Source organism: Phaethon aethereus, assembly GCF_964289735.1.
Source record: "Phaethon aethereus genome assembly, chromosome: 3".
NCBI classification, from domain to species: Eukaryota; Metazoa; Chordata; class Aves; order Phaethontiformes; family Phaethontidae; genus Phaethon; species Phaethon aethereus.
In genome coordinates, this window is record NC_138576.1 from 42,235,329 (window position 1) to 42,261,193 (window position 25,865).

The window sequence follows — 25,865 nt, forward strand, 5'->3', positions numbered from 1 at the left end:
ACTCTCTATGATTATTTAGGACATTGAGCAAAGAAAAGTTAAAAACACCACCAGGAGAAAGAATTTCTACATGACATTCCTTCTGCTCAGTAAAATGTGGTTTGGGTTTTTTTAAACAAGGTAGACTTCATGTAGCAAAAAGCACCATATCTGGGGTATAACAAGCATTTTGATGTGCAGTATAGTCAACAGCGAAACAATAGAAGCTTGCTGATAGGCAGTACCCTGTTGATAGCCAGTTATCCCTTCTTTGCTCAGATACCTCATGACATCATGCAGGGTGGTTAAGAAGAGCCTGGGCAATGATTCAAGTATTTATCTATTCCCATGATGCCTGTAAATACCTAATAGCTCTTCAGTGTAGCCATGTTTTTGATACTTGGGCCTCTGCAAGAGCAAGGCTCGATGTTCAGTGAGACACTTCAGAAAGGCTCTACGGTCCAACACAGCCAACATCATGGCAGGCACAAGGCTGCCATCAGTCCTGCCTCTGGCTCTTGGCCTAGAAAGCATTTGTAATTAATATTATTCATTGTTACACACAGCTGTTGACATTGCGGTAGTACCCACAGTGCTGCCATCTCAAACAGCCATGCCGTGGTAAGGCCCGGTGCTAACAGAGACGACATTGGTGTCTGACAGGACGGCATCACAGCACAGTCAGGTTGTGCCAGAAGAGGAAGACAGTGGTCAGCTGCGGTATTTCCCACTGGGTCTCCCTGGTTCCGAGGGGCTGTGTGCCCAACACACGCTGGGCAGCCCCCCTCCACTTCCAGACTGCAAGAGACACTCTCTGTGTAGGAATGTTTAATGTAGCCTTGACTCAGGAAATAGACTTCCACCCAAAGTCTATTTACTGCTGCAATTTCCACACTTGACTGAACACTAATCACAGATTAAAAAAAAAGAAACAACAAAAACCAAAACCACAAACAGAAGAACACTGTCAAGTTGGTATTTGTCCATCTCTCCTATTCCTTTCTTATCTGCTCTTGAACATAAAATACCATGTCCACATTCTTTTCTTTTTTCATGTTCCTGCACCAAATGCTCAGTTTCACTCTCAGATAACCAGCAGTTACCTCACTGCAAGGACAAAGCCTAAGGTTCAGTCTGGAGCTGCCATGAAGCTTTATTAAACCCAAAATAAAGGGTGGTCAGTGTAAAGCTGGAAAGCCCTTGAGAGAAGAGGCCTGAAGTTGGGTTAGGTCTTGTACATCAGTGAAACTGCTTTTACTTTTTTTCTTTTCTGCAGTTAATTACTAATTTGAGGGATGATAGAACAGTAAGTATAATAGAGAGATGTAGAGATCATTTGAACTCTAGGCTGAAATGTGAAGGTCTTAATACAGAGAATATGAAGACGAGACTGTAAAATTTACTTATCAGTGGAAATATTTACCCTGCCTTTCTTGGGCAAAATCCTACTACAATCAGCAGGAGCAATCACTGCTTTTCCCTTCTCCCTTCTCCTCATTCAGCACCCGGGGCTGAGGCGATAAGAAAGCACACCAATGGGAACGCGAGCACATTGAGACACCAAGACCCTTTGGAGGAGGCTTGGGCAGAGGTTGGCCTGAGCATCCAAGAGCAGGTGAAGAGCCAGTGGGGCCAGCCCAAATGTTGCTGCCTGGGAGCTAGTGGCATGAATCGACTCATCACCAAGTCCTGCTTTAGGTGATAAGCATAACTGATAATGATAACTGCATATTCATTTGGCCCATCACTCTTCAAAACTTCTACTAAGATGCAGTTTTACAGAGGTACTTCATGTGAGCAACACTGTAAATGCATGCAGTGTCTGAAGCAAAACAGAAGCCCTGTAAAGAAATATCCTTTTTAAACCACAGAAATAAACCCTGGGTTTCCATAAAGTTCGTCTTGGCTACAGCACATACCATTGAATTAAACGGCTGTTGATCAATCACAGAAAGATGTCAAGAGATCTTTGGTGTCACTAATCCTTGGAGTCAGTTGGGAACTGCTAGATTTTTAATCCTGTCCTTCTGGAAACTAAACTGTTTAACCACTGGGACTCCAGATGCCTTGCCAAATTTCCCATCAAATGCTACTAGGGATGAACAAACAGAAAAAAAATCTCTTTATTGAGACGGAGCAGAGGATGAGGAAGGTGTGAATGGGAAGGGAAAAGAACAGTGGAGGTGGTATTTGACACACTGAGCAGATAGACAGAGGACAAGTAACTTAGATTATAGCATGAAATGTAAAAAAACCCTCATCAACCAGCTTTTCCTTGTCATAAACAATATTTTATCAATATCCATTTTTTCTTCAGTGAGAAGAAATAAATACAGAAGGATCAGCTTGGAGAATTACAAGCAGGAAAAGGCCTGAATACCCTAACACTGAAGAAATCTCAAAGCTCAGGGTCCTCTCTAGGATGTTCACTACTGGATGGGAAGCTAAACAGATCCACTGTAGAAGCTGTGGATTTGGCTGAGAAGAGGAAGCAGTGCTGCTTTGCTCAAAGACTGCAGTCCAGCAAAGCTTTCCAGCGCATATGTTAGGGTCTCTGAAAAGTGTCAGCCAAATTCATGGAATTATTCAAATTAAACATAAGCTCAAGTATTTATAGCTCGAGGTCTAGAGAGAAATTACGTAACATTCAACTGAAGCATTTCTTCCAGAAACAGCAAACATGTCGACATCGATTATCTCCATCACTGTCCACAGCAATATCTTGTGGAACACAAAACCTATTTCAGCAGGACTGATACAATCAGAAAGCAAACCCTGGACTCTTAAAAAACTTAAAGTCACAGACTTCCACTTAAAACAGAGAGATGAACCCACCAATAAACTATTCCTTTTGCATCTCAGACACAGCACAGTGGCAGCTTCCAAGCAAGCTCAAGACACTCGCACAGTCAGTAGCAAATCTGACAATTTAAAAACTGGAAATGGAAAATAAGAGATTTTCCTTTTGATGAGGTATTTATATTTGCGTGTTGAGAGGGGATTCAAGTGACTTGAAGCACAACTTAAGGCTGATGGGAGCACCTCTGCTTTCTCTCTTGTATTGGGCAGTATCCACTAGCCCCACATTTTCTGCATAGGATTTACATGTGACATGATAGAGCACCCTTGCACCCTCTCACTGTTAAGGTACCACCTTCCAAAACTGCATCAGCAATATCTTATTTCTGGAAATTCCTGCATGCCAGTATCCTTGCCTCAAATCAAATGTGGGTATTAGAAAGATACTCAGGGACCAGCTTGCCAAGGTGTTTGTGGCTTTACATGTCTTTATTCCTTTGCCAAGTTCACAACCTGGTGTCCTGAGAATTGGCGATGAGTGCTCCCTCATTTCTGTTTCCTCTGCAGTAAACTGCTCAGTTTTGTGACCTCTCAGCTTCGGTGAAAGCCATTACACATTCGACTTGGGTGCTGCATATAGAAAAGATCCTGTAGAGAAGACCTTCACAGAAGACCCACTTTTCATCTGCATTCAGTGGTTGTACAAGGAGAACAGACCAACCCAAAGCCCAGACACAGCAAGTCTCCATTCTGGGTGGGTTCTGACACCGAGAAGACTTTGTGCCTTGTTTCACCTTACAAAAACTCCAGTTTGAATACCAAACTCTGCCTCAGTTTGCTTGGGACATCTGATTTGGAGATAACCCCTCCAGGGAATCTAGGAGGTTTCCACCAGTCCAGTTCAGGAACGACTCCAGAATCACAGAATCATAGAATAGTTTGGGTTGAAAGGGACTTTTAAGGTCATCTAGTCCAACCCCCCTGCAGTGAGCAGGGACATCTTCAACTAGATCAGGTTTCTCAGAGCCCCATCCAACCTGACCTGGAATGTTTCCAGGGATGGGGCACCTACCACGTCTCTGGGCAACCTGTGCCAGTGGTTCACCACCCTCATTCTGAAAAATGTCTTCCTTAATCTAGTCTAAATCTACGCTCTTTCAGTTTAAAACCATTACCCCTTGTCCTATTGCAATAGGCCCTGCTAAAAAGTCTGTCCCCATCTTTCTTATAGGACCCCTTGAAGTACCTGCAGTAAGGTCTCCCCGGCACCTTGTCTTCTCCAGGCTGAACAACCCCAACTCTCTCAGCCTGTCCTCACAGGAGAGGTGTTCCAGCCCTCTGATCATTTTTGTGGCCTCCTCTGGACCCACTCCAACAGGTCCATGTCTTTCCTGTGCTGAGGGCTCCAGAGCTGGATGCAGGACTCCAGGTGGGTCTCACCAGAGCAGAGTAGAGGGGCAGAATCCCCTCTCTCGCCCTGCTGGCCACGCTGCTTTGGATGCAGCCCAGGAGACGGTTGGCCTTCTGGGCTGCGAGTGCACATTGTCGGCTCACGTCCAGCTTTTCATCCACCAGTAACCCCACGTCCTTCTCAGTAGGGCTGCTCTCAATTCCTTCACCCTCAGCCTGTACTGGTACCAGGGGCTGCCCCGACCCAGGTGCAGGACCCATAGAATCATAGAGAAGGGGCCCAGTGATAAAGTCTGTCGCATCCCAGTGTGTCTCGGTGCCTAAAACCACCACTGAGGAGCAGCATGAAAGCTGCAAAGGCCCAGGCGGTTCCCAGTCAGAAACAGGTACTGGACAAAACCATGGTTTTTATTTTTTAGCACTGCAGCAGGCTTTGGAAGATAGGGAATAGCCTGCTACTGTACGGATGCCTGGAGTGAGTTTTCCACTCCAGCTCTGAGACTAAAGCTTTGCGACATCTCTTTAATTTTTCTCTTTGGCAGTGATTTCAAAGGCTCATGGTTTTTCTCTGAGACAGCCTCTCTGTCTCCTCATCCATCTTTGAAGGAGTGAGGCAAACGTAGGCCCTGAGACAAAAATGGGAAACAAGGAGGTTTGAGTCTTCTTTGCTGCCAGGTATATTGCGCACACCCGGAGAGGCTCACAAATGTCCATAAGGGATTCCATGTCTGCAAGCTGCAAAACAGTCTTCGGTGTTTCTGCATATATGTGTACATGTATATTTTATTTTTTTTAAATGTAGGTATATATGCCTGGGACCTCTTAGCTGCGGGCGGCTTCCAGGCAGTCACCACCGGTATCTGCTCACCAGCTGCCACGTGACTGCGGGGAACTTCATTTCTCCGCATCTCACCGAGGGAGAAGCAAGTTTTATTCCAGCCCTTGGTACACACCCTTAAGTGAACTACTGGTGCTCCATTCACCCCACCATTCATCCCTCCTGACAAAAGTACTGCCTGGGAAGGCAGCGAGGACCAGCTGACGACAGGCTATTAGGCTGTGAAGAAATATAATAAAAGTACAGCATTAGGCTGTTCCTCAGCAAAGATACAGCTATTTTAAGTATCAAGTAAAGCTGCTTATTCACAGGCTCCCTGTAAAATACAAGATGTCATAGATGAAATGCTTAAAATGGATGTTTAAGGAAGGCAGCAAAACAAACATTTACATAATCTTTGAATATTAATATTTATAAATAATACCTGAACATCTGCTAGCTAGAACAAGGTCACTGACACGGAGTTAACTTCCTAAGGGTCAAAACAAATGCAGTCTGTTTTAGCTTATGGAGGCTACTTTGAACATCAGCAAAGCAAGATATGTTTGTCATTACCACGGTACCCAACAGCCCGTCTCTAACGGGCTAAGAGCAGGCAAGACAACCATGCTTATTGGGCTGTTAATAACACAACTTACACAACATTTGCTTGCTTACTTGCTCTTTACAAAGATACTTTTTCTTGAAAAACCCCTCACCTTCCTCTAACATTTTTCTTCCATTCCACCTTGCATAACCCCAGCCTGCTCTGTCCAGTGGTCACAGCTGTTTTGGGCCGGCAGCTTGCTGATTGTCCTCTGCAGACCAGCAAGAGGCACCATGGCCACAATAAAACAGCCACAGACCCTATCTCCTTTTAGCTTAAAGTTCAGTGGTGAAGTTGTAGACTGCTCCACCAAAAATGTTGAAGGTTAACAGCTGCCCGTTATTCCACCAAGCTTGGGAACCATCACTTTAACAGTACTGGGTTTCTTTGTAGTCTAAGATCAGTCACAATCTCATTATGATATTATTTATGTTTTCCAGAAATGAGTTGCTTTTCCCACCTGCACCATAGCATAATCGGTCCAATGCAATGCCATGGGGTGGGCTTCTCCATTAGGCTGTGGTCCTTGAGCTGCTCTCAGAGTGTAGAAAGGGTCTTAGGGCAGCGACCAGTTATGGTCACACACATCCCACAGGCTCCTCTACTCCACTTCTGCAGTACAAAAGCTTTTTTATCCTATGCAGGACAGACCACACCAGTTTGACTGGTGTTGCCACAGCAAAAAACTGGAAGGACCCACAGGGCGTAGCAAATCACTGTGACTGCCTGACGAATAACATTACAGAATATAAGGATTGCCTCTTACCAGGCTTTTGTTTTCTTTCCTTCATATTTTTTTTCCACCAGGCTTATCTTCTGTCACTAAAAATACACTGCATAATTTTGTAGCTGTGCCAGAATCTGTAGCACCCGAGCTATCTCCTTGCGTGTGGCTCATGCTTTCCAAAGTTGGAACCTCAACAAAGCTGTTGCTGTGTTTTGTTCCTTATCGCATGCAACTTCAGCACAACTTTGCTAATACCCCACCTTTGCCCCAGGTAGCTCTGTAAGATAAGGTTTTGAGCAAAAATAACAGAAACAACGTGTTTTTCCTTTACAAAAAGTCACTGGATCACTAGGATATTTTTCAATTTTATAAAGGTTAATCCAAGTTTTTAGGCTCTAGCAGTATCCTAATGCCTGTGATGGGAGGTAGCATAGGAAAACAAGACAAGAGGGAGATCAAAATGCAATTACATGAGCACTGGAAGAGTAACCGTGTAACTATATGTGTGTCTACTTGGTGCAAACTGTGCATAAAGGTGTTCCTCATGGGCTCTGTGACACTGATAAAAATAGAAAACATTTGGTCTGTTTACAGAAATACAGTGCAGTGGTGACACTGGACATCAAAACCTAGACCATTAGCACAACAGAACAAAACCCCTCAGCTTCCCCAAAAAGCGCAGGCATCATGTCCTTGACATATATCCAACTAGGAAAAAAAGAAAATCACAGTGGCTCCCCAGCTATCTCCAAGCGAGTGAAGGGAAGGAGTCCAGATCTCCTCCCAGAGAAGCCCTGACATCCCACCCCATTAACCCTAGGAGCCAGCAGGTCCTTTGGCCAGAATAGTGACACTGAGAAGAGAGTGGCACTTCCAGTCTGTCCAATCAGGCATTCAGAAGTCATCAGCCAAACTCCAGAAACTGAGGTTGGCTTCAAAAAAAAACCCTGAAAACCCAACACTGCATCCTTATCTTTAATGATTTGGGTTTCAAAGATTTTTGAGACACATGCTTTGAGGCTTTTCCCTGCTACCTAGAAGATTAGTAAGATTCCCTCTCTGACACTGACACTGATTTTTGCCCACCGAATGGAAAGTTTGATCCCTTCCCTTTGGGACCAGCAGAGTTTGTCACGGACTTCACTGTCTGGGAAACCCACTTACTGTTAAAACCAACCTAAAGTCACCAAGACAAATAAGGGTCCCATAGCTGCACTCCCTCTGAGCTGGCTATTTTCCTCTGCTTGCTCTATTCCCTCACATTTTAATGTGACGAAATACAGCTTGGATGGCCACCCTCAGTGAGACTGGTTTAGGCAAAAGGCAAGCATTCAGGATTCTTCTCCTTCCTACTTCTGTAACTTACAAGCTGTGCGTGGTCCTGTCCACCCAGTCAGGGGTGGACTAGATAATCCTTCAAAGGTCCCTTCCAAGCCAAACCATTCTGTGATTCTGTGATAAAGCACTGCTGTGCGGGACAAATCAGGTGGGATGGCACACCATCACCAGTATCCATGACGGAGCAGTACGCCAACAAAGCAAAGCCAGACTGAAGGCAGTGGACATCTGGTCAACACCTCACAGACCCAGGTGTTGCAGACACTACCTGCCCTCGCGGTCTGCAATGTGAAACACGTTCAAGAACAGAAGAATGGAAAAAAGAAACCTAGAAAGCCAGGTAAAGAAAACCAAGACCAATAAATAAACAAACAAACAGGAGATTGAGACAACAAGGTGGCTGGATGGACAATCCGGACAGTGACCATCTCCTCCTGGAGCCAAGAGGATTTAGGTCAGTCCATCAAACCAATCTCACAGCTCCTTGTCTTTTCACCTTTCAGAGACCACCTTCCTTCCCAAATCCACCCTGCTGAAAGGCTCGCCTTCCAAAAGAAGCAATCTGGCAGGAAGGGAAATACGATAAACAATAAGCAATAAACCATAGTCTCCCTTTCCCTAACCAGAGGGTGGAGCAGCAGCATCACTGTCAAGGAGATACCCACCTGGTATCAGCAGGTGAGTGCCCAAGAGCAGCTCATGCAGTGGCACTTTTACGGCTGATTCAAAAAGGAGCAGGCATGCTCCTTTTTGGAGGATCTGGAGGCTCCCAGTGCCTCCAGATCCAGCTCCCAGACCTCAGCCCTGAGCTTCAGCTGCATGTCTGGGTTTGTCAGATGTGCTGGCACCAACCCCAGGGACATTTGCCTGTGTTCCACCCAGAGGACAACTTAAGACTAACTCTTCAACTGTAGAAATAGCAGATCAAGTTTACTACTGATTATCAAAAGAGTTACCTCCATCAGGCAGGGTGGACTGCAGCCTGTTTAGTAAATTACAGTGGGTGGAAAAAAAACCACTAGTGATGACATGTTTTGGACTCTGGAGTTTGGAGAAATACAGATTGTGAGCCTGAGGACAGCACTGTGCTGTCAGATCAGCACATCTGCACTGGGGGGTGAGAAACATCTTTCCAGCCTCACCAGGAACGGGCAGGTCAGAGAAACTCTGTTCTATGGACTACGTGCAGAGCACGAAATACTCGTGTGACCCACTGGACGAGGAGATGTTGCACTTCATCCTAGCAGGCCGATTGATGAAGGATGCAGTATTAGTCATTTAGTGAAAGCTGCAGAAAACACAGTCCTTTGCTCTAGAGGGGCTTGGTCACTGATCTAATCAGAAGAGGGATTATATATATGTGTACACACATATATATTTGTTTTATATATACATATGTGTGTGTGTGTATATACACCAGCACATTTCTTATTCACGTGCTCTCTTACCTCTGCAGTAGTGAGCCTGGAAAGATGAGGCAAGCACATTCTTGTAACTGGCTACAACAGAAGACATAAGTGAAGGTGATGGAGGCCTCCTCTCCTGCTCTTTTCATTGCTTTAGAGAGTTTGAGGCAAGATTTTACCTGACAAAAATACTCCATTTTCTCCTAGCAAGTAAGGGATGAGATCTACCTAAGGAATTCTTTATTTTGCAATTTGATCACATCAGCAGAAAAGCTCATTGCAGCTTCAAAATGACAAGCAAATGTTAAAACCTGCAGCTTGTTCATCTTCTCAACAGGGTGAAATACTGGGAGAATCTGTCCCAAGCTCTGGGGAACGTTAGCCAAAAAAAGAGACAGCTTTAGTGACAGGAAGACTTATAGGAGCTGTACAGAGTACAGAGGACTGTGAGGTGGGGATGAGGTCTCTGCATTGCCTCAAATACCTCTTGAGACCACCCAGGTCCTTTCCCTTCACACTGGTGCACCTGCCCAGAGGCTTTTATTTTATTTTTTAAAATTAGATGATTAAGTAGGTAATTAGATTATTTTTAATTAGATGAGCATGAAATCAAGAGAACCATTTTATGCTCACCTCCAAAAGCCGGCCGCATGGTGAAGTCATGGTCATCAACCCTGAGAAGCTGCTCTGTCTTTCCTTTCCAAGTTTTGGTCACGTCACGATTCTTCTTATAGATGTGACTGCAAAAGACAGCAATAGCGTTGGTCTGACGTCTCTGCAGCACCAGCGGCACTCTACGGCTGACTTCTGCCAGCCTGATCTCAGAGCCCCAGGAGCGGCGGCGGAGTGGAAGGAGGGAAGCGGGGTTGTTGCCAGCACCGCGGCGTGGGCCAACACGGCAGCCCCGACGCTGCTTCTCCGCAGCGTCAGCTCAGGTCGGGTCCCCACGGCGGGCAGCCCCGCTGCCGCAGCCTGGCTCCCCGACGGACACGGTGCGCTCTCCGCCCCGGACACCGCAGCTCCCGGCGAGGCCCGAGGCGGAGGGCGCAGCATCTCATGGGGGAGCTGGGATGCAGCAAAAGTGACAGAGCAAGCAAGAGCAGAAGCAGCCGACTTGCCCCCAAATCCTGGCCAGGTACCAAGGCGATGTTCTCACGAGAAAGCCCTTTTTGACGGCGGTCACGCAGTGTCACACACTATTCTGAGACTCTCCATCTGCCCCGTGAACACCAGTTCGGTACCAGCAGTCTGTGTGGCCAGAGGGCTTGCTCTGTCTTCTGACTTCGAACGACGACAAAACCACCGCTTTCCCTCCACAGCAGCAGGAAAAGAGGGTTTTTAGCTAAAGAAGTCAGCAAGACCTGCAGTCCTCCACTTTTCTGAATATTAAGGGAGAAAAACTTCTAACTTTTTATTTGAGAGGTTATATGATAACAGTAGAACAAGGATGACAACAAGCCCCTGAGAAAAGTGCAAGAAAGCCACTAAAATCACATGAGGGGATAACTAAACAGCAGACAGACAGATACTACATGCGCTTCTGGAAGAAAATCCAGATCAGCATCCTTGGCCATTCCCCAATGGTGCAGGAAGGAGGACTCGGACTATTAAGGTCCCTCAATCCCTCTGCTCTGGGCGTAAGATCTGACAAAGTTAAAAACATTGCTGCAATTAGCAGTTTGTCAGTAACATATTAAAAATAACAGTAATAAATAGCAAGAACTTTATACAAAAGGGTTCAGATTCATTTGCCTGTGTGTAAGAAATATTACTGACAATAAAGCACAAAAAATTTTGGAGGAAAAATATAAGGACTACTCTAATAGATACAAAAATGAGGGTGAATTAGGCTTAAAATCTTGGTCAAAAATTCAGAGCTTACAAAACAATCATCGCGCTCCTACGTGTGGCTGCGTATTTCTAAAGTTTCAGTGAAAATCTTACTGCACTTCAGTATGTTCTCTGGGAATAAAACTCAAAATGCATTAGTTGAAGGTGTCATTTACTTTGTGTAGCAACCATAGCAAGCTGGAGGAGATGCACACTGTGTAAACCTAGCACCAAAAAAGGTACAAAACCTCCCGTTTTTCTAACCAATGAAGCATATGACTGCTGCAAAGATGCCCAGGAAAATAAATGAAAAAGAGATGGTGGAATAACAGTGTATGACTGCCATAATAATTAACTCCCTCCTAGATTAGCATTCCAAATTTATTCTCTCCATTACTCTATGAGTGTATCCCACATAGATGTGCATCTTTAGTATTAAAGGACACAGATCACATGGGATCAGGTATGACTGAGAACTTTCTGACAAGGTGAGAAGCTCAAGGTCCTTGGTTTTGGGGTGGTCTCCTTCCACGGCCTGTGAGAGCCGCCAATTCAAGGGCTTGATGAGTCCCGGCTGCCCAAGAGGCCCTGGTAGCTCCCCAGCAAGGCAGGTCTACTCTGGTTTACATGGGTGGCCACACACACCAGTCCCTGTTGTTTCCAGAGCTGCAGGGGAGAGGGACTCTGGTGCCCTACCTCTGGATGTAGCATGCTCCACACTGAATCATCTGTGGTATTATGCCTGGAGCAGGAAGGAAAGTGGCTTTCCTTGCCAGATTTCTAGAAAAAAACCTCAGTCAGACTCTGGAAAATGATGCAAACTCAAAGGATGTGCACAATCATTGTTATCATACACATTAGGACTATCTCATGGTCAGATGCCCAACACACCTTTAGGTTTAGGACCCTCCATTTTTGCTTGGTTTTTATAAAATACGGGGTTTAACCTGAAAATAAAAGTCTGTTCTATGGTTGTTCATTTTTTAGCTTATTAAAGATGAGTGCAGAATACATTTGTTCTTCACAGCAATAAATGGAGATTTTTTTTTACCAAGCATATTCCAAACCCTGCTCTCCTTGCCTCTTCCTACATCCCATCAACTCAAAGCCAACAACAGTAACATAAGCAGAGGGTAAAATTCACATGGATGTTTTATGCGGAGACACTCCCTTGCAAGGCTAAAAAGCCCAACCTGTTATTTTCACTATTTCAGGGCAGAACTATCCCACCTGCCTGGCCGTCCCCATGCCCCCTGACACTTAAGACATCTTTGGCTCACGAAAACAAAAAAAAACAGTTACAGGCTCTCCTCACTGTGAAATCAGTGCAAGTCGCACTGGTATCAGCAGAAGCAAAAGTCAACCAGCAATTAAACATCGCCGAGGAACAGCACTGTGATAATGCTCAGCTTTCCAGTGTACAGAGGCTGCTGGGGCAGTGAACACTGCAAAGAGCCAAACGGCGGCGATGTGGGGGATAACGGGTCTAGCTGAGGGAGACGGAGGCCCCCGTTCTGCTGAGGAGGCAGGAGGCACGACTGTTGAAGACAGCGCCGAATACGCACAGGTTGGTGAGGAAGCAGCGTCGAGGCCCTAAACATCTCACAGCCTACATGGACAGCTACGCAGCTGCAGCACAGTCAGAGGGGGCAAAATTAACAACAGCAGATATGGGATCAGATATGACTGAGAACTTTCTGACAAGGTGGGAAGCTCAAGGTCCTTGGTTTTGGGGTGGTCTCCTTCTATGGCCTGTGAGAGCCGCCAATTCAAGGGCTTGATGAGTCCCGGCTGCCCAAGAGGCCCTGGTAGCTCCCCAGCAAGGCAGGTCTACTCTGCTTTAAAAATGAACCACAGCCGGAGCACACAGCCAAGATAAGGCATGAGGTTCGCTTCTCAGATCTGCTGTTGCCATTTGTGTGTGTGCACGTCTCCCTGTGCTTTTGTTTCACATTGCTGTTTGGCCCTGCTGTGTTGCTGCAGTGTTTGTGAAAAAATCTCAGGAGACATCAAACCTTTCACAACTAGAGGCTGTGCAATGCCCTGGACTTGAACCCCAGGCAGGCAACACACCTGTAAAAAAATGGTTATCAACATTTCCATTATTAAGCCACTTACAAATATTGCATTACTGAAACTTGGTGGGACAAATTCTGTGACTGGAGTGCAGCTATTGATGGCTACAGGCTGTTCAGAAGGGACAGGCGAGGCAGGAAAGGCAGAAGCATTGCCTTCTACATCAAGAAATGGATAGAGTGCGAAGAGCTGTCTCTGAAGAAGAGCCATGAGCAGATTGAAAGCTTATGGCTAACAATCAGGGACCGAGAGAACAAAGGGAACCTTGTGGCTGGTGTCTACTACAGGCTGCCCAGTCAAGGGGAGCCTATTGATGAAGCCTTCTCACTCCAGCTACAGGAGGCACCTTGCTCGCAGGCTCTCGTCCTGCTGGGGGACTTCAACCACCCCAACATCAGCTGGAAAAGTAGCACGGCGAGCTGTAGGCAACCCAGGAGACTCCTGGAGTGGATGGAGGACAACTTCCTGTGCCAGATAATAGGTAGCCCTACCAGAGGGGATGCCATACTGGAGCTGTTGGTCACCAACAAAAGTGAGCTAATTGGTGATGTCAAGACTGGAGGTAGCCTGGGCTGCAGTGACCATGCTCTGGTAGAGTTCACAGTCCTGAGGGATATGGGGCAGGCAAAGAGGAAAGTGCAATTTTTTGGACTTTCAGGACCCTGAATTTTAGGAAGGCAAACTTCCAGCTGTTCAAGGAGTTAGTCAATAGGACCCTCTGGGAAACTGCCCTCAGGGACAAGGGAGCAGAACAGAGCTGGCAGATCTTTAAGGACACTTTCCCTAGAGTGCAAGAGCTCTCAATCCCCAGGTGTAAGAAATCAGGAAAGGAAGGCAAGAGGCCAGCATGGCTGATTGGAGACCTGCTGGGCAAACTAAAAGGAAGAAGGAAATGCACAGGCAGTGGAAGCAGGGACAGGTATCCTGGGATGAGTACAGGGATGCTGCCTGGTTGTGTAGGGATGGGTACAGGAAGGCCAAGGCGCGGCTGGAGCTGAACTTGGCAAGGGATGCAAAGAATAATAAGGGCTTCTACAGGTACGTCAGCCAGAAAAGGGAGGTCAAAGAAAGCACACCTCCCTGATGAGCAAGACTGGCAAACTGGTAACAACAGATGAGGAGAAGGCTGAGGTACTCATCCAATTCTTTGCCTCAGTCTTCACTGGCAGTCTCTCTTCCACACCTCTCAAGCAGATGGACTGCAAGGCGGGGACAGGAGGAGCAAAGTCCCTCCCACTGTAAGAGAAGATCAGGCTCAAGACCACCAGAGGAACCTAAACATGCACAAGCCTATAGGACCTGACGAGATGCACCTCAGAGTCCTGAGGGAACTGGCTGATGTAGTTGCCAAGCCATTCCCCAGGATATTTGAAAAGTCCTGGCAGTCAGCTGAAGTTCCTGGAGACTGGAAAAAGGGAAACATTGCACACATTTTTAAAAAGGGCAGCAAGGAGGATCCTGGGAACTACAGACCTGTCAGCCTCACCTCAATGCCTGGGAAGATCATGGAGCAGATCCTCCTAGAAGCTGTGCTAAGGCACATGGAGGACAAGGAGGTGATTCAAGACAGCCAGCATGGCTTCACCAAGGGAAAGTCCTGCCTGACCAACCTAGTGGCCTTCTGTGATGGAGTGACAACATCAGTGGACAAGGGAAGAGCTACGAATGTCATCTGTGTGGACTTCTGTAAAGCCTTTGACACAGTTCCTCTCTCATAACACCCTTCTCTCTAAATTGGAGAGAGATAGATTGGATGGGTGGCCTGTTGGGTGGATGAGGAATTGGTTTGATGGTCACATCCAGAGGGTAGTGATCAATGGCTCAATATCCAGATGGAGATCGGTGATGAGCAGTGTCCCTCCCGGGTCTGTATTGGGACCAGTACTCTTCAATATCTTCATCAATGACATAGACAGTGGGACTGAGTGCACCCTCAGCAGATGACATCAAGCTGAGTGGTGTGATTGACGTGCCTGAGGGATGGGATGCCATCCAGAGGGACCTGGAAAAGCTTGCGGAATGGGCCTGTGTGAACCCCATGAGGTTGAACAAGGCCAAGTGCAGGGTCCTACACCTGGTTCAGGGCAATCCCCTGTATCAATACAGGCTGGGGGATGAAGGGATTGAGAGCAGCCCTGCCCAGAAGGACCTGGGGGTACTGGTGGATGAAAAGCTGGATATGAGCTGGCAATGGGCACTCGCAGCCCAGGCAGCCAGCCATATCCTGGGCTGCATGCAAAGCAGCATGTCCAGCAGGTCAAGGCAGGTGATTCTGCTCCTCTGCCCTGTTGGAGCAGGTCCAGAGGAGGGCCACAAAAATGATCAGAGGGATGGAACACCTCTCCTATGAGGACAGGCTGAGAGAGTTGGGGTTGTTCAGCCTGGAGAAGACAAGGCTCTGGGAAGACCTTATTGCAGCCTCCCAGTACTTAAAGGGGTCCTATAAGAAAGATGAGGACAGACTTTTTAGCAGCGCCTGTAGCAATAGGACAAGGGGTCATGGTTTTAAGCTAGAAGAGACAGCAGATTTAGACTAGCTATAAGGAAGACATTTTTTCCGAGAGGTTGCCCAGAGAGGTGGTAGATGCCCCAGCCCTGGAAACATTCCAGGTCAGGTTGGACAGGGCTCTGAGCAACCTGATCTAGTTGAAGATGTCCCTGCTCACTGCAGGGGGGTTGGACCAGGTGACTTTAAAGGTACCTTCCAGTGCCAACTATTCTGTGTTTCTATGATTTTCTGAGAAATCACCAGAGAGCAGAGGGGATGAGTAGGAGCTGGGAGGTATCACAGGCCAGAAGAATTGTCTGCTGCACCTGGTCAAAAAATTGGGGGAAAAAATGCAGCCCTGCAAGGCAACGGAGGGAGCATTCCTGCCAGCAGCAGCCCTTTCAGCAAGGATCAGCAGATGACTTGCCCCAGTAGACCACTGTTTGGAAAAACCGTCCTTGTGCTGAGCCCTGTGGTGCCATGCCCTGATGGTCTACTTCTGCTTCTGGGTCACAACCTAAGGCTGGCATATAGCATATCCTGAAAATTACATCTCTAATGAGATACGCCAAATCACTGACCACTTCCAAAAACCTTGACTGGATGTCTCTAACAGAAGCTCAAAGCCACTTCTATTTCAGAAGCGCAGTGTTTCTGCTGGCTGAAGCATGAGGCTTTGCGCAACTGTTAGGAGAGTGGAATAAGCAGAGTTGGAGCCAGACTCTGCCTATCTGTCCAGTGCTGAGGTCATGGGAAATACGGGCACAACTGAGATGGCAAATGTCTCCCAAGCCCTCTCTTCTAGGACAATTTATGCAGAGTAGTAAACATTACCAAAGGCGTTATCAGCAATTTTTATAGAGCGATAAATATTAACAAAAGCACTGTTTTTCACAGTTTCTATTTTTCTGTGTGGAAATCCTGTCCGGATGGATAGTCTTGAAGGACTACCAGCATTTCTTTGCAATTCCTGAGATGCAGCCACCACAGAGCTACTGAAGAGTACCCCAAATTGTTTCCAATCCAGTGTCGGACACGCCAACAGCACTTGCTTGGCACTTACAGGAAGGCTGATGCTCCGAGGAAGCTACAAGCACACATACACATGCACTGTACCATCGGTACTACTACACATTGCAAGTCTGACACGGCCTGGCAGCAGAACACAGCTCCCTGGAGAATCCCAGCTAGCAACGTGGCAGCACAGACCATGGCCCATCCGACACACGCACCCGCACCTTTCCACACTTCCACCATCTCCTTCAGCGCCAAAGTCTTTACCTCTTCTCTGGAAATCTATTCCCTGGTGTGCGGGTAACGCTGGCAGCAAGATCCGCTGCCCAGCAGTCACTCAGGTGACTGACAGGTTTTACTTTGCAGTTCGTTTATCGCTTGATTCCTTTAAAACAGAATGAAATGCAAAATTTTTTAACCAACAAATCTTCTGTTAGTTATGAGCCCTTGGTTTCATGCCAGCTTGTACATCAGCAAAAAGGCTTTCAACTTCGCACACAGAGGTGTGGCTGAATCCCTCCGCCCAGTTTTGTAAGACAAGAGATGGGGACCGTACCCCTGGGAAATGGGAAAAACCTACCATCAAAGTACAAAGCCAGGAGCTGCCACCCGAAGAGCACACACCGACTTCCTAGGCAAAGCCCGGGCTCTGCGGAGCGGAAGACGAAGCTGCTGCAGGCAACGGCCCCGGCAAAGCCGCACAGAGGCAGCTGCTTCCTGAAGTCAGAGCTCTGCTTTGTAGCAGAGCTGCATTATCAGTGAGGTGGGGGGCGCGGGGGTAAGAGGAGGGGAACCACGACATCGTTTCTAATTAAGCCAGGACTATCCAGTCAGCACGCTGAGTGAGGTACCACTCGGAGAACAAAACAACGCGTTACGGTTCAATACGAACGTGAAACAAGGGGAGTAACTAAGGATGCACAGGCAACCCTTACCCGGGCATTTCTTACGGGGCTCCTGACTCCACAGCCCGCACCTGCCTTCCCCGCATCCCTCTCCCAGGAAGGCAAAGGCTCAACAACTTCTCAGGGTACACTTAGCAGACACCCGTCTGCCGAGACCGAACCTCTAGATGACGTTCGCGTAAGGAACTACAGAACGGAAGACGTTCTGCGCTTGCACAACCCACGTTAGCTTCTTGAAATCAGCATAAGGATCCTTGCAGCAGCCCGATGCGTCACCACATATCGAACTTATCAAACGTAGATTCCCAAACGTAGGAATAAATTTTATTGGCCAATACGTTTACTGTAAAATAAGTGGACTGTATTTCTTAGCATAAGTCAGCAAGAGAAATGCTAACCAGAAAATGTGAGGCAGTTATTAAAAAGGACACTGTTTTCATTTCTCTTACATGATTAGAAAACCAGCATAGGTACTGGTTTTAACTTGCTTTTACTAGAACAGTCCGCTGTTCATCGGTGGTTTAGAGACAACTATATTTTTTCTACTTAACTGGAAACTTAAAATATCAATGTCACTGCCCCATACACTTTTTTTTTTCCCAATATTGCAGAATTCTTTGTATTTAAAATGTCATTCATATGTGATAGTCCCTAAAACTTGATTTTTTATACTTTTAAATAAGTACATTGCATAGGAGATATATATATATAAAAGGCCTATAGTTCTCAGGTTCTACTTGGCTGGAAAACTGTTCATTAAAATCATTATTCCACTGGCATCAGTTTTTGTTTACAGTAAATTTGTCTATATAAATAATTTTAGCAGTGCTTTGACAGCCACTCTATCACCGCTTCACAAAAATAAGAGCACTAGAAATTTTAAATTATTTTTGCAATGTTTAAATGAAGTACAAAATATTCAAACAACTTGTAACCTTTAATCCAGAGAATGGCACTACTTTTGGACAAAGTCATGTTTAAAAGAAGGATTTATACTATTTATACTATTTCGTTACTTCAAAGTAGACGATCTTTACTACATGTGAATGGTTTGCAAGAAAATGCTACTGTTTGAATCCCCCATATTTACCAGAAATAGACTTGGAAAAATTTTCCGAGTTAAATGAAAGATCTCATTCAATAATGGAGATTCTGTGGAAATCAGTGGCAAGACTTCAGCTGGCTTTGGGATTTCAGGATCAGGCCCTAGCTGTTTCAGCTTTATAACATTTATGTCACTAAAAGTATACGCTACTGTTATTTTCCAGTTAGTAGTATAAATCTAAGAGCATATTAGGTATTTTTTTCTTTCAGTTATATCACAACATTTCTTCACAAAACGTTCAAGTAACAACACTCCCTATAAAAGCGTTGAGTGTTAAACCAAAAAAAACCCCCAAAATACATGAAAAGATAAAGGTTTACAGCCATAGTGAAGGCATTTAATAAGATGGATTAACCCAATTTTATTTTTGAGCCCTCTGAACAACAAACAGTCTTGTAAGATGTAACTGCCACTGGATGACATAACTACAGAAAAGGATAACATACTTTGGACTGTCTGACAGGTTTGGAAGATTATCTTTTCTAGTGTAAACCTCTGGTCAAATGTCAGCAACAGTAAATCTAATAAATACTAAGACCTTTAACTCCTCCTTCTGCCTTTACAAAAATATGTATTTTAAAGTCAAGCAAAGTTTCCATGTGTTTCTTCGAAATATGTTTCTAGTTTTACAATCCCTGGGTAACTTCCAGGGATTTATTTGCTATTAATTAGTATCGCGCATGCTAACCAACATGTCCTCCTCAAATTGTTAGAGAATAACATGCAATTTCAAGTGAACTAAGTAGCACAGGCATTCCAACAAGCAGGGGAAATAACCTGCTCTTGAAACAGTGCTGCAGCAATATGTAGATTTGAACATCTCTTAATTGCAACTTCTCTGAATCCTCTCAGTAATTCACACGTCGGGCTAAGAATATTTTTACTGCAATCCATGCTGAAGTGGTCAACTTATGCACAAAACCTGCCTCATTAAGAGACAATTAACATTTGCATTACAATATACAGAGAGACATGACAAGGCAGATTTTTACGTGTATGTAGGGATGTATTTATAACACTACTGGAAGAGAAACGTATGTGCTTTAATACCCCTTACCTTGCCCTCTGCACCTCCAGCTGGCTCGCCCACCTCCTCCTCCTGTGCTTTCTGCTTTCCACAAGATGAACTAAGCAAAAGATTAATAAAAGGAGTTTTGCAAAATAAGGCATCTTGCTGGAAACAGGAGCCCGGCACTCTGCACTCCAGTAACCTCCTGCAGTACAAGTGCCCCTGGGTTTAATCATTGAATCGGCTCCAATTCCGGCGTCGCACGTTCGGCGGCGGCGGGTGGTAGAAACGCTGCTTTCCCGACCTGATGTTTTCCACAGGCTTCCTGGGGCTTCTCACTCACAGCTTCTCCCTCACCACCGCTTAACGATTGGCCATTACTCATGAAGTTTGCCTCCCCAAACATCTCCACTGGGTCCTAAAGGATATTTACTAAAGCCATTATATAAAAACCCGCAATTCTGCACGCCGGCTTTTTGCTCAATCCCCTAATCTCAGGACAGCGCTATCCTTCTGCCAGACTGCGTAAAACCGGGCTGTCCCTTTTCATTAGGCTTTCCAGATTTTCTGTTCCTTCGCACGGCGTGTTTTTCAACTGGAAACCGCCTGTGCCAGGTTTCAGATATGTCTATCATTGTAAAATGTACATATTTTGATGGCTTTATGCCAGTTGAGATTTTATTTTCCAATGTAGTCTGGCTCTTTATGCTGTTGAAGATAAAAGATGAGCTATTTCCTCTGAAAGTGATGACTTTATTTACTGTTAACTTTTAAAGGAAAATTAAAACACAGTAAACCCCGAAGTATCTATACATGCAATAGACTCTTCACATAAATCAGGTCACCGTTAATATATTTTTTTTCAAATAAGTATTTGCACAAACAGGCATTTTAACTTTTTTTAATAAAAGTTTGAAATAAAAATGAAAAGCTACAAAGCAGCTATTTCTTTAATCACAAGGAAGAGGCTGTTTTCAGAAACGGTGCGAAGCTTATTTTCTCACAGCCCATTCAAAGGGCAATGAGTGCCTCTTCACGTAAGACTCAGCTGCTTTAATAACCGGCGCGTGGTACAGGTACGAGAGCAAAAGTTTGCTTGGCACAGCAGCGAGGCTCTAGGAGAAGAAAAGCACATTCAGAGCAACGCTGCCACAGCGGGTCAAAAACCAGCAAAGCTGTCTTCTGGGTCAGACCTCTCGCAGAACTTTCCTCTGTGAGCCCAGGTTTGCAATACTTGAATAGAATGGGTAGTCAAGCAACATACCAACTAGGAAACATGGTACTTTGTTATTTCAGAGGCTGCAGGATCTGGAGAGGGTTTTTTGGCGTTTTGGTGTGGGTCTGAGGGGGTTTGTGTTTTTTTAAATTTCTATGAAATAAATACACAAATTAGGTAAAAATAGATCAAGTAATATATTGACATCAAATCGTTCTGCAGCGGAATGTGTAAGTAACTCCTGAACAAACTACATACTTTTGTCTGAACTTGAGAATATTTTTTGATCTTCGTTCCATTGCACCTGCAAACAAGAATATCAACAATCCACAAGAAGTGCTAAAAAAACCCTCAATTTTGCGTTTGTTTTTTTTAAATTTCCACATCCCCCTTAGACACACAATGGGCTTTCCTTATTTTAGAAGCTGTTATACCTGCTTTAATGTTTCAAAACACTAATACATACTATATTTAACAAAATTTAAGAAAGCTGCAGGTAGCCTGATAAATACTTGCTGAGAAACAGGATGAGAATCTCAAGTAAGTCAGTGCTACCATGCTTGACAGCAACAAAATGAACGTTAGCTAAATTTCATTGTCTTTGAAATAAATATGCTAGAATACATTTAAACCTGAATAATACAAGAGGAAAATTATCCCACTGATTGCTTTCTGCTACCTCATTGCAATACTTAAACATTCACAGACGAAACCTCTCAAAACCCTAACAATTGTAGGTCTATTGCTGTGAAATCATATACACAAACATTCATGAATATTACCAATTGTTTATTTTTTCAATAAACTAACAATGCAGAAAGCCTCTGGGTCCAACAGCAATTTTAAGTTTAAAAAAACACTCAAAACAAAAAGAACAAACCTCCCCAAAAGGCCATGTGATACTTGAAACATAACCGAAGACTGGCTTGAAACTCTTTATTATTACCAAGATTTTAATAAATATTTCTCTTAAGCATGTTCATATATATGAGAGTTTAAGTATAAGGAGGTTTAAATTTTCTTCAGTAAATAAAAACACATAATGAAACATTCAGTTCAATACATGTATATTTCTGGTATAATTAAAAGACAATAGCTCTGGGTAAATAATTATATTACATATTTATAACTATTGCAAGAATAAACATGTTTTATATAATCTTCAAATTTAAAAAAAACCAAGATATACAATTGAGAGTATTAGAAGAGGATATTCAAATCTTGCAAAAGATTATCCAATCTTTCTTCCAAACAATAAAAATCAAAATAATGCAAATAGTTTACTGGCCCCTTCTTTCCTCCCCTACTCCTTTTCCCCTTTCAAACACACACACACAAAGCAGCATCACAGCCAATTCGTGTGTATTCCCCCTCTAGAAATGTGTCATGGTAAATAAAAGTGGTTACAAAACTGCATCCCCTCTAAATTAAGAGTTCACTGGACACAAGCACATAGTACTGTTTCATTTTAAAATTCCTTCTCCAATGTCAAATCTTACACTAACTTAGGGTGATTAATTGTATTTATATTCCATAAAAAAGTGAATCATCCACTTTTCTTAAATTGTCTTTTTCTAGTTGATAAATTACCCAAATTGACTCCCCTCCCACATGCCTTTATGTTACTATGCTACCATACTGTTTCTCAAAGTATCTAGTGGGCACTCAATTAACACTTGTTGTAGTTAAATATCCAACTTCGCTTTTCTTAGAAGTAATGTATCTGCAGGTACATTAACATTCATAAGGATTTAAGCGTAAATACAAAAAGTAACCTTTGTAAACACCTCTCATGTCATACCCAATACAGAATGTTCAATGAAGCATTCAAGTCACTGTTGTTACGACAGAAACAAACTTATAACTCAAATATATACTCATTAGCCAAGCATATTCGACGAAATATAAGAGCTGCCAATGCAAAAGTCAGAAGGACAATCAGAACAGTTGATCCAGTGTGGTTCATGTTGACTCTTGGCTGCTGCACCCGATTAAAGTCGGTTGAAGACGGAGTCCGCCTCTGACTCTGCTGCTGGCGCTGCCGAGGACTCATAGATGTGTTAGTGGACACAGGTGGAGTATGCTCTTGACTGGCTGCTGAGCTATTCTGAGTTTCAGACTAAAAAAGAAATGTGGAGAGTTGTGAGGCAAGACAGTGCTTAAGATCAGAAAGGAATAAAATCATTAGGACTAAAATGTACTCTTCAGATAACTATTAATACTTGAAAGCCTGATAATACATGTCACTAGTAATTACAAGATTGTTACAGCCATCATTTTTGTCCATACACTATCCTGAGAAGTCTATTTCAAGCTGCAAATTAGCAGTTCTAGGGACAAGAAAAGCCTGAAAAAAGTCTGCCAAACAATATTTGAATTCTAGATTGCTTCCAAATCAAGAGATTTCAAATATCTTTGCCTAGGATTTGCTTAACTCATTGCAGTCCAAGAAATCTTTAACAATCCTCCAGGTAGTTAAGTCTCTGAGGATTTGTAATGTCACCTATACTGAAGGGAACACAGGCTGGGGAGGGCAAGAAAGGAAGGAGAGAAGTCCCGAGAACTGTAATTAAGCAGTGTTGCACTGCTTCCTGTGGAGAGCTGGGTCCAAAAGTCTGTCCTCATCACCACCACCACCACTGGAAAAAAAACAAAACAAAAATCCTGAACACCCAAGTGATTCCAGCACGAATTAGTGAGGGCTGTACTAATGCATGCACGTACCTATTGCCCTCTACTGGTCAAACGTTTGTCTACCATTATATGTAGTTTAAAAAAAAACCCAAACATTGGCATTGATGTTCAGCTCAGGAGAGTATTATTCTAAAGAAAATAATTTTTCAGTTTGTAAGATTGAAACTGTGGGTTCTGATATTCCACGAGACTAATCCTGCTTGCAATACTAAAAGGCTCAAACTTCCAACATTTTAGTATTAAAAATAGTGACACAGCACAGCTGTTGGAAATAAATACTTTGACAAGGTTCAATTTTAAAGTGTTTAAAAAGAAAAGTACCTCTCACCAAAATTTTTTTAAGTCTTCTTTTCACTTCTCAAAACAGTGTGCAGGTATTCCCACTTAAGGCAACCTGTAGCTATTTTCCAGAGTTATTTGCTTTCCCTCTGCCTTCTAAAAGATTGATTATCATTACAGCAGGTAAAACCAGGATTCTGGACATTTTATATTTGCTTCCAAGCAAAAGCCTATTGATGGACCCAATATCCATAACCCTAAGCACTGTTCTGGCCAGCTACTATATCCACAGAAGACAGCCTTTCCACATGCCCAGACAGGTAATGTCCTCAACTGTGCATCAGGTTTGACGATCCACAAGACGGTAAGTAGTTCTTGCTCCCATGACTCTTTGGCCACGTATTCTGCATGTGGGAGAAGAATCTCCCAATTTTCAGCCAGTTAGTGATTTAACTAGCCCAGGGAAGAGACCTTCCTTTCCTACCCATCGTCACTAGTATTTCCCACTGTTTATTATCACCAAGGAAGTACTGATGTAATTACTTGCCACATTTGACAACTTGCCAGTTTACATAGGTTTCTTGCCTAAGCAAGCAAGTAGCTTCAAAGAAAAATGTTTTTCAAATATTTATTTTATCAGCAGAGACAGCCAAGAACACCACAAGCAGCTTGCCATGATTTCCACTACACTGCAGAAGAAAGTCATTCTGCTTCATCCTGAACCCACCTGAAAGCTCTTCATGCCAAAGAAAATAAAGACTCAGGGAAGCTGAGTCTCTGAAAATGAAGTTCCTAGATTCATCTACACTCCCATCTTCAGAAGGGGAGAGGGAGAGAAGTGAATTTAGGAAGCAAGAACTGCAAATTCAGCAGGCAAAGTGTTGTTGTTATTAAAGTGGCTTTTAAAAAACAGAAAAAAAAAAGTCTAGGAATATTCCTGATCCTTCCTACTTACTAACTGAAGTAACTAGCACTAGCTGTTAACACATCTGGATTTCTTCCCAACACCTCAAATTTTTAATTTCAAAATAAAACAGAAAGACCCAGTTCTGAATAAGACAAGGTGCCATACACTGACATGAACAAAACTGTAATTCAAGAGAAACCTCACTGATAACTGCAAGGCTTTAATTTTTTTTTTTTTTTTGAGGAAATTACACAGATGCATCAGGGCAGCAGAAGACTATTTCACCCAAAGGTGAGCTAATCCACTGCCTTGGGATTCCCAACATAATCAATGACCAAGTATTAGCAGACATGCAGAAGCAAGTTAGATAAGAAAGGAGTCATCACTACCCAATATAAATCTGGGACCAGATGCTAGTGTATCTTAAATAATAGATATAGCTAGATAAAGTTTTTTTTTTCTCTGAAGACTTAATTATTAAGAGTCCTAAAAATGGCAGATGGGTTGTATTATAATTTTTTTTTTAAATAAAGCACAATCTTTCTCTTCACTTATGGCAAGTTCTTAAATTCTCTTTAAGCAAAAATGTCAAGACTTTTAGACTAACACAATACCTCACATTGACAAAATTTCCATCAATTTTTAAGTCATTTTCTGCCAAACCATAGTGGAAATGTTGGGTATCAGGGCTTAATAGACTAAAAATAAAAATATTTAGTAAGAGCTACATCGCAGCCACCTTTAGCATCTGAACTTAACAGTCATCAAATATGCACTTTATGTGTTATATTACTTCTGAAGCTTCTGAAACTCTTAGGACCGGTAGAAAACTTTGCTCCAAGGACATCTGAATTTGATAAATAAGACTAGTTTAGTAAAATGTACATGTATTAGAATTATCAAAAGGTTCTATCGTATAACAAAATGCAAGTAAGGAAATTTACACTATGCTCAGTCTACTGAAGAATGGCAGCATTCACTGCATCAGTTACGTCTCCAGGATGTTATTGTAAAAAATTTTATCAGAATGCTGGGGGGTATTTAAACAATCATCTTGGAAGGGATGTTTTTAAAAAATATTGCAAACTCTAAGAACTCAGAATCATATAAATCCTCTGGGTTACAGAAATCTCTTTCACTTTTACTCATGAGCTCAGACAGAATCAGAAATAAAAAGATATAAGGATAGGTGAAATACTTGTTTGTCCATATACCTTCCAACTGAAGAACAGTTGAAGTTTGACACAGCATAGCTTAAA

The 25,865-nt window shown here is 43.7% G+C and overlaps 2 protein-coding genes across 2 annotated transcripts in view; both read right to left on the reverse strand.

The window, feature by feature from the left end:
• Positions 1–19,746, reverse strand: part of LOC309403644 (gamma-aminobutyric acid receptor subunit rho-2) — a gene marked incomplete at both ends in the record, with an annotated part of 38,007 nt that extends 18,261 nt beyond the window's left edge. Inside the window, 2 exons of the mRNA XM_081997872.1 lie at positions 9,717–9,823; positions 19,559–19,746. Of these exons, the coding sequence (XP_081853998.1) occupies positions 9,717–9,823; positions 19,559–19,746 (295 nt within the window). The remainder of the gene's footprint in view (positions 1–9,716; positions 9,824–19,558) is intronic.
• Positions 19,747–22,584: 2,838 nt separating this feature from the next.
• UBE2J1 (ubiquitin conjugating enzyme E2 J1) overlaps positions 22,585–25,865 on the reverse strand; it is a gene marked incomplete at both ends in the record, with an annotated part of 33,291 nt that continues 30,010 nt past the window's right edge. The window contains one exon of the mRNA XM_081997348.1: positions 22,585–22,845. Within this exon, the coding sequence (XP_081853474.1) occupies positions 22,585–22,845 (261 nt within the window). The remainder of the gene's footprint in view (positions 22,846–25,865) is intronic.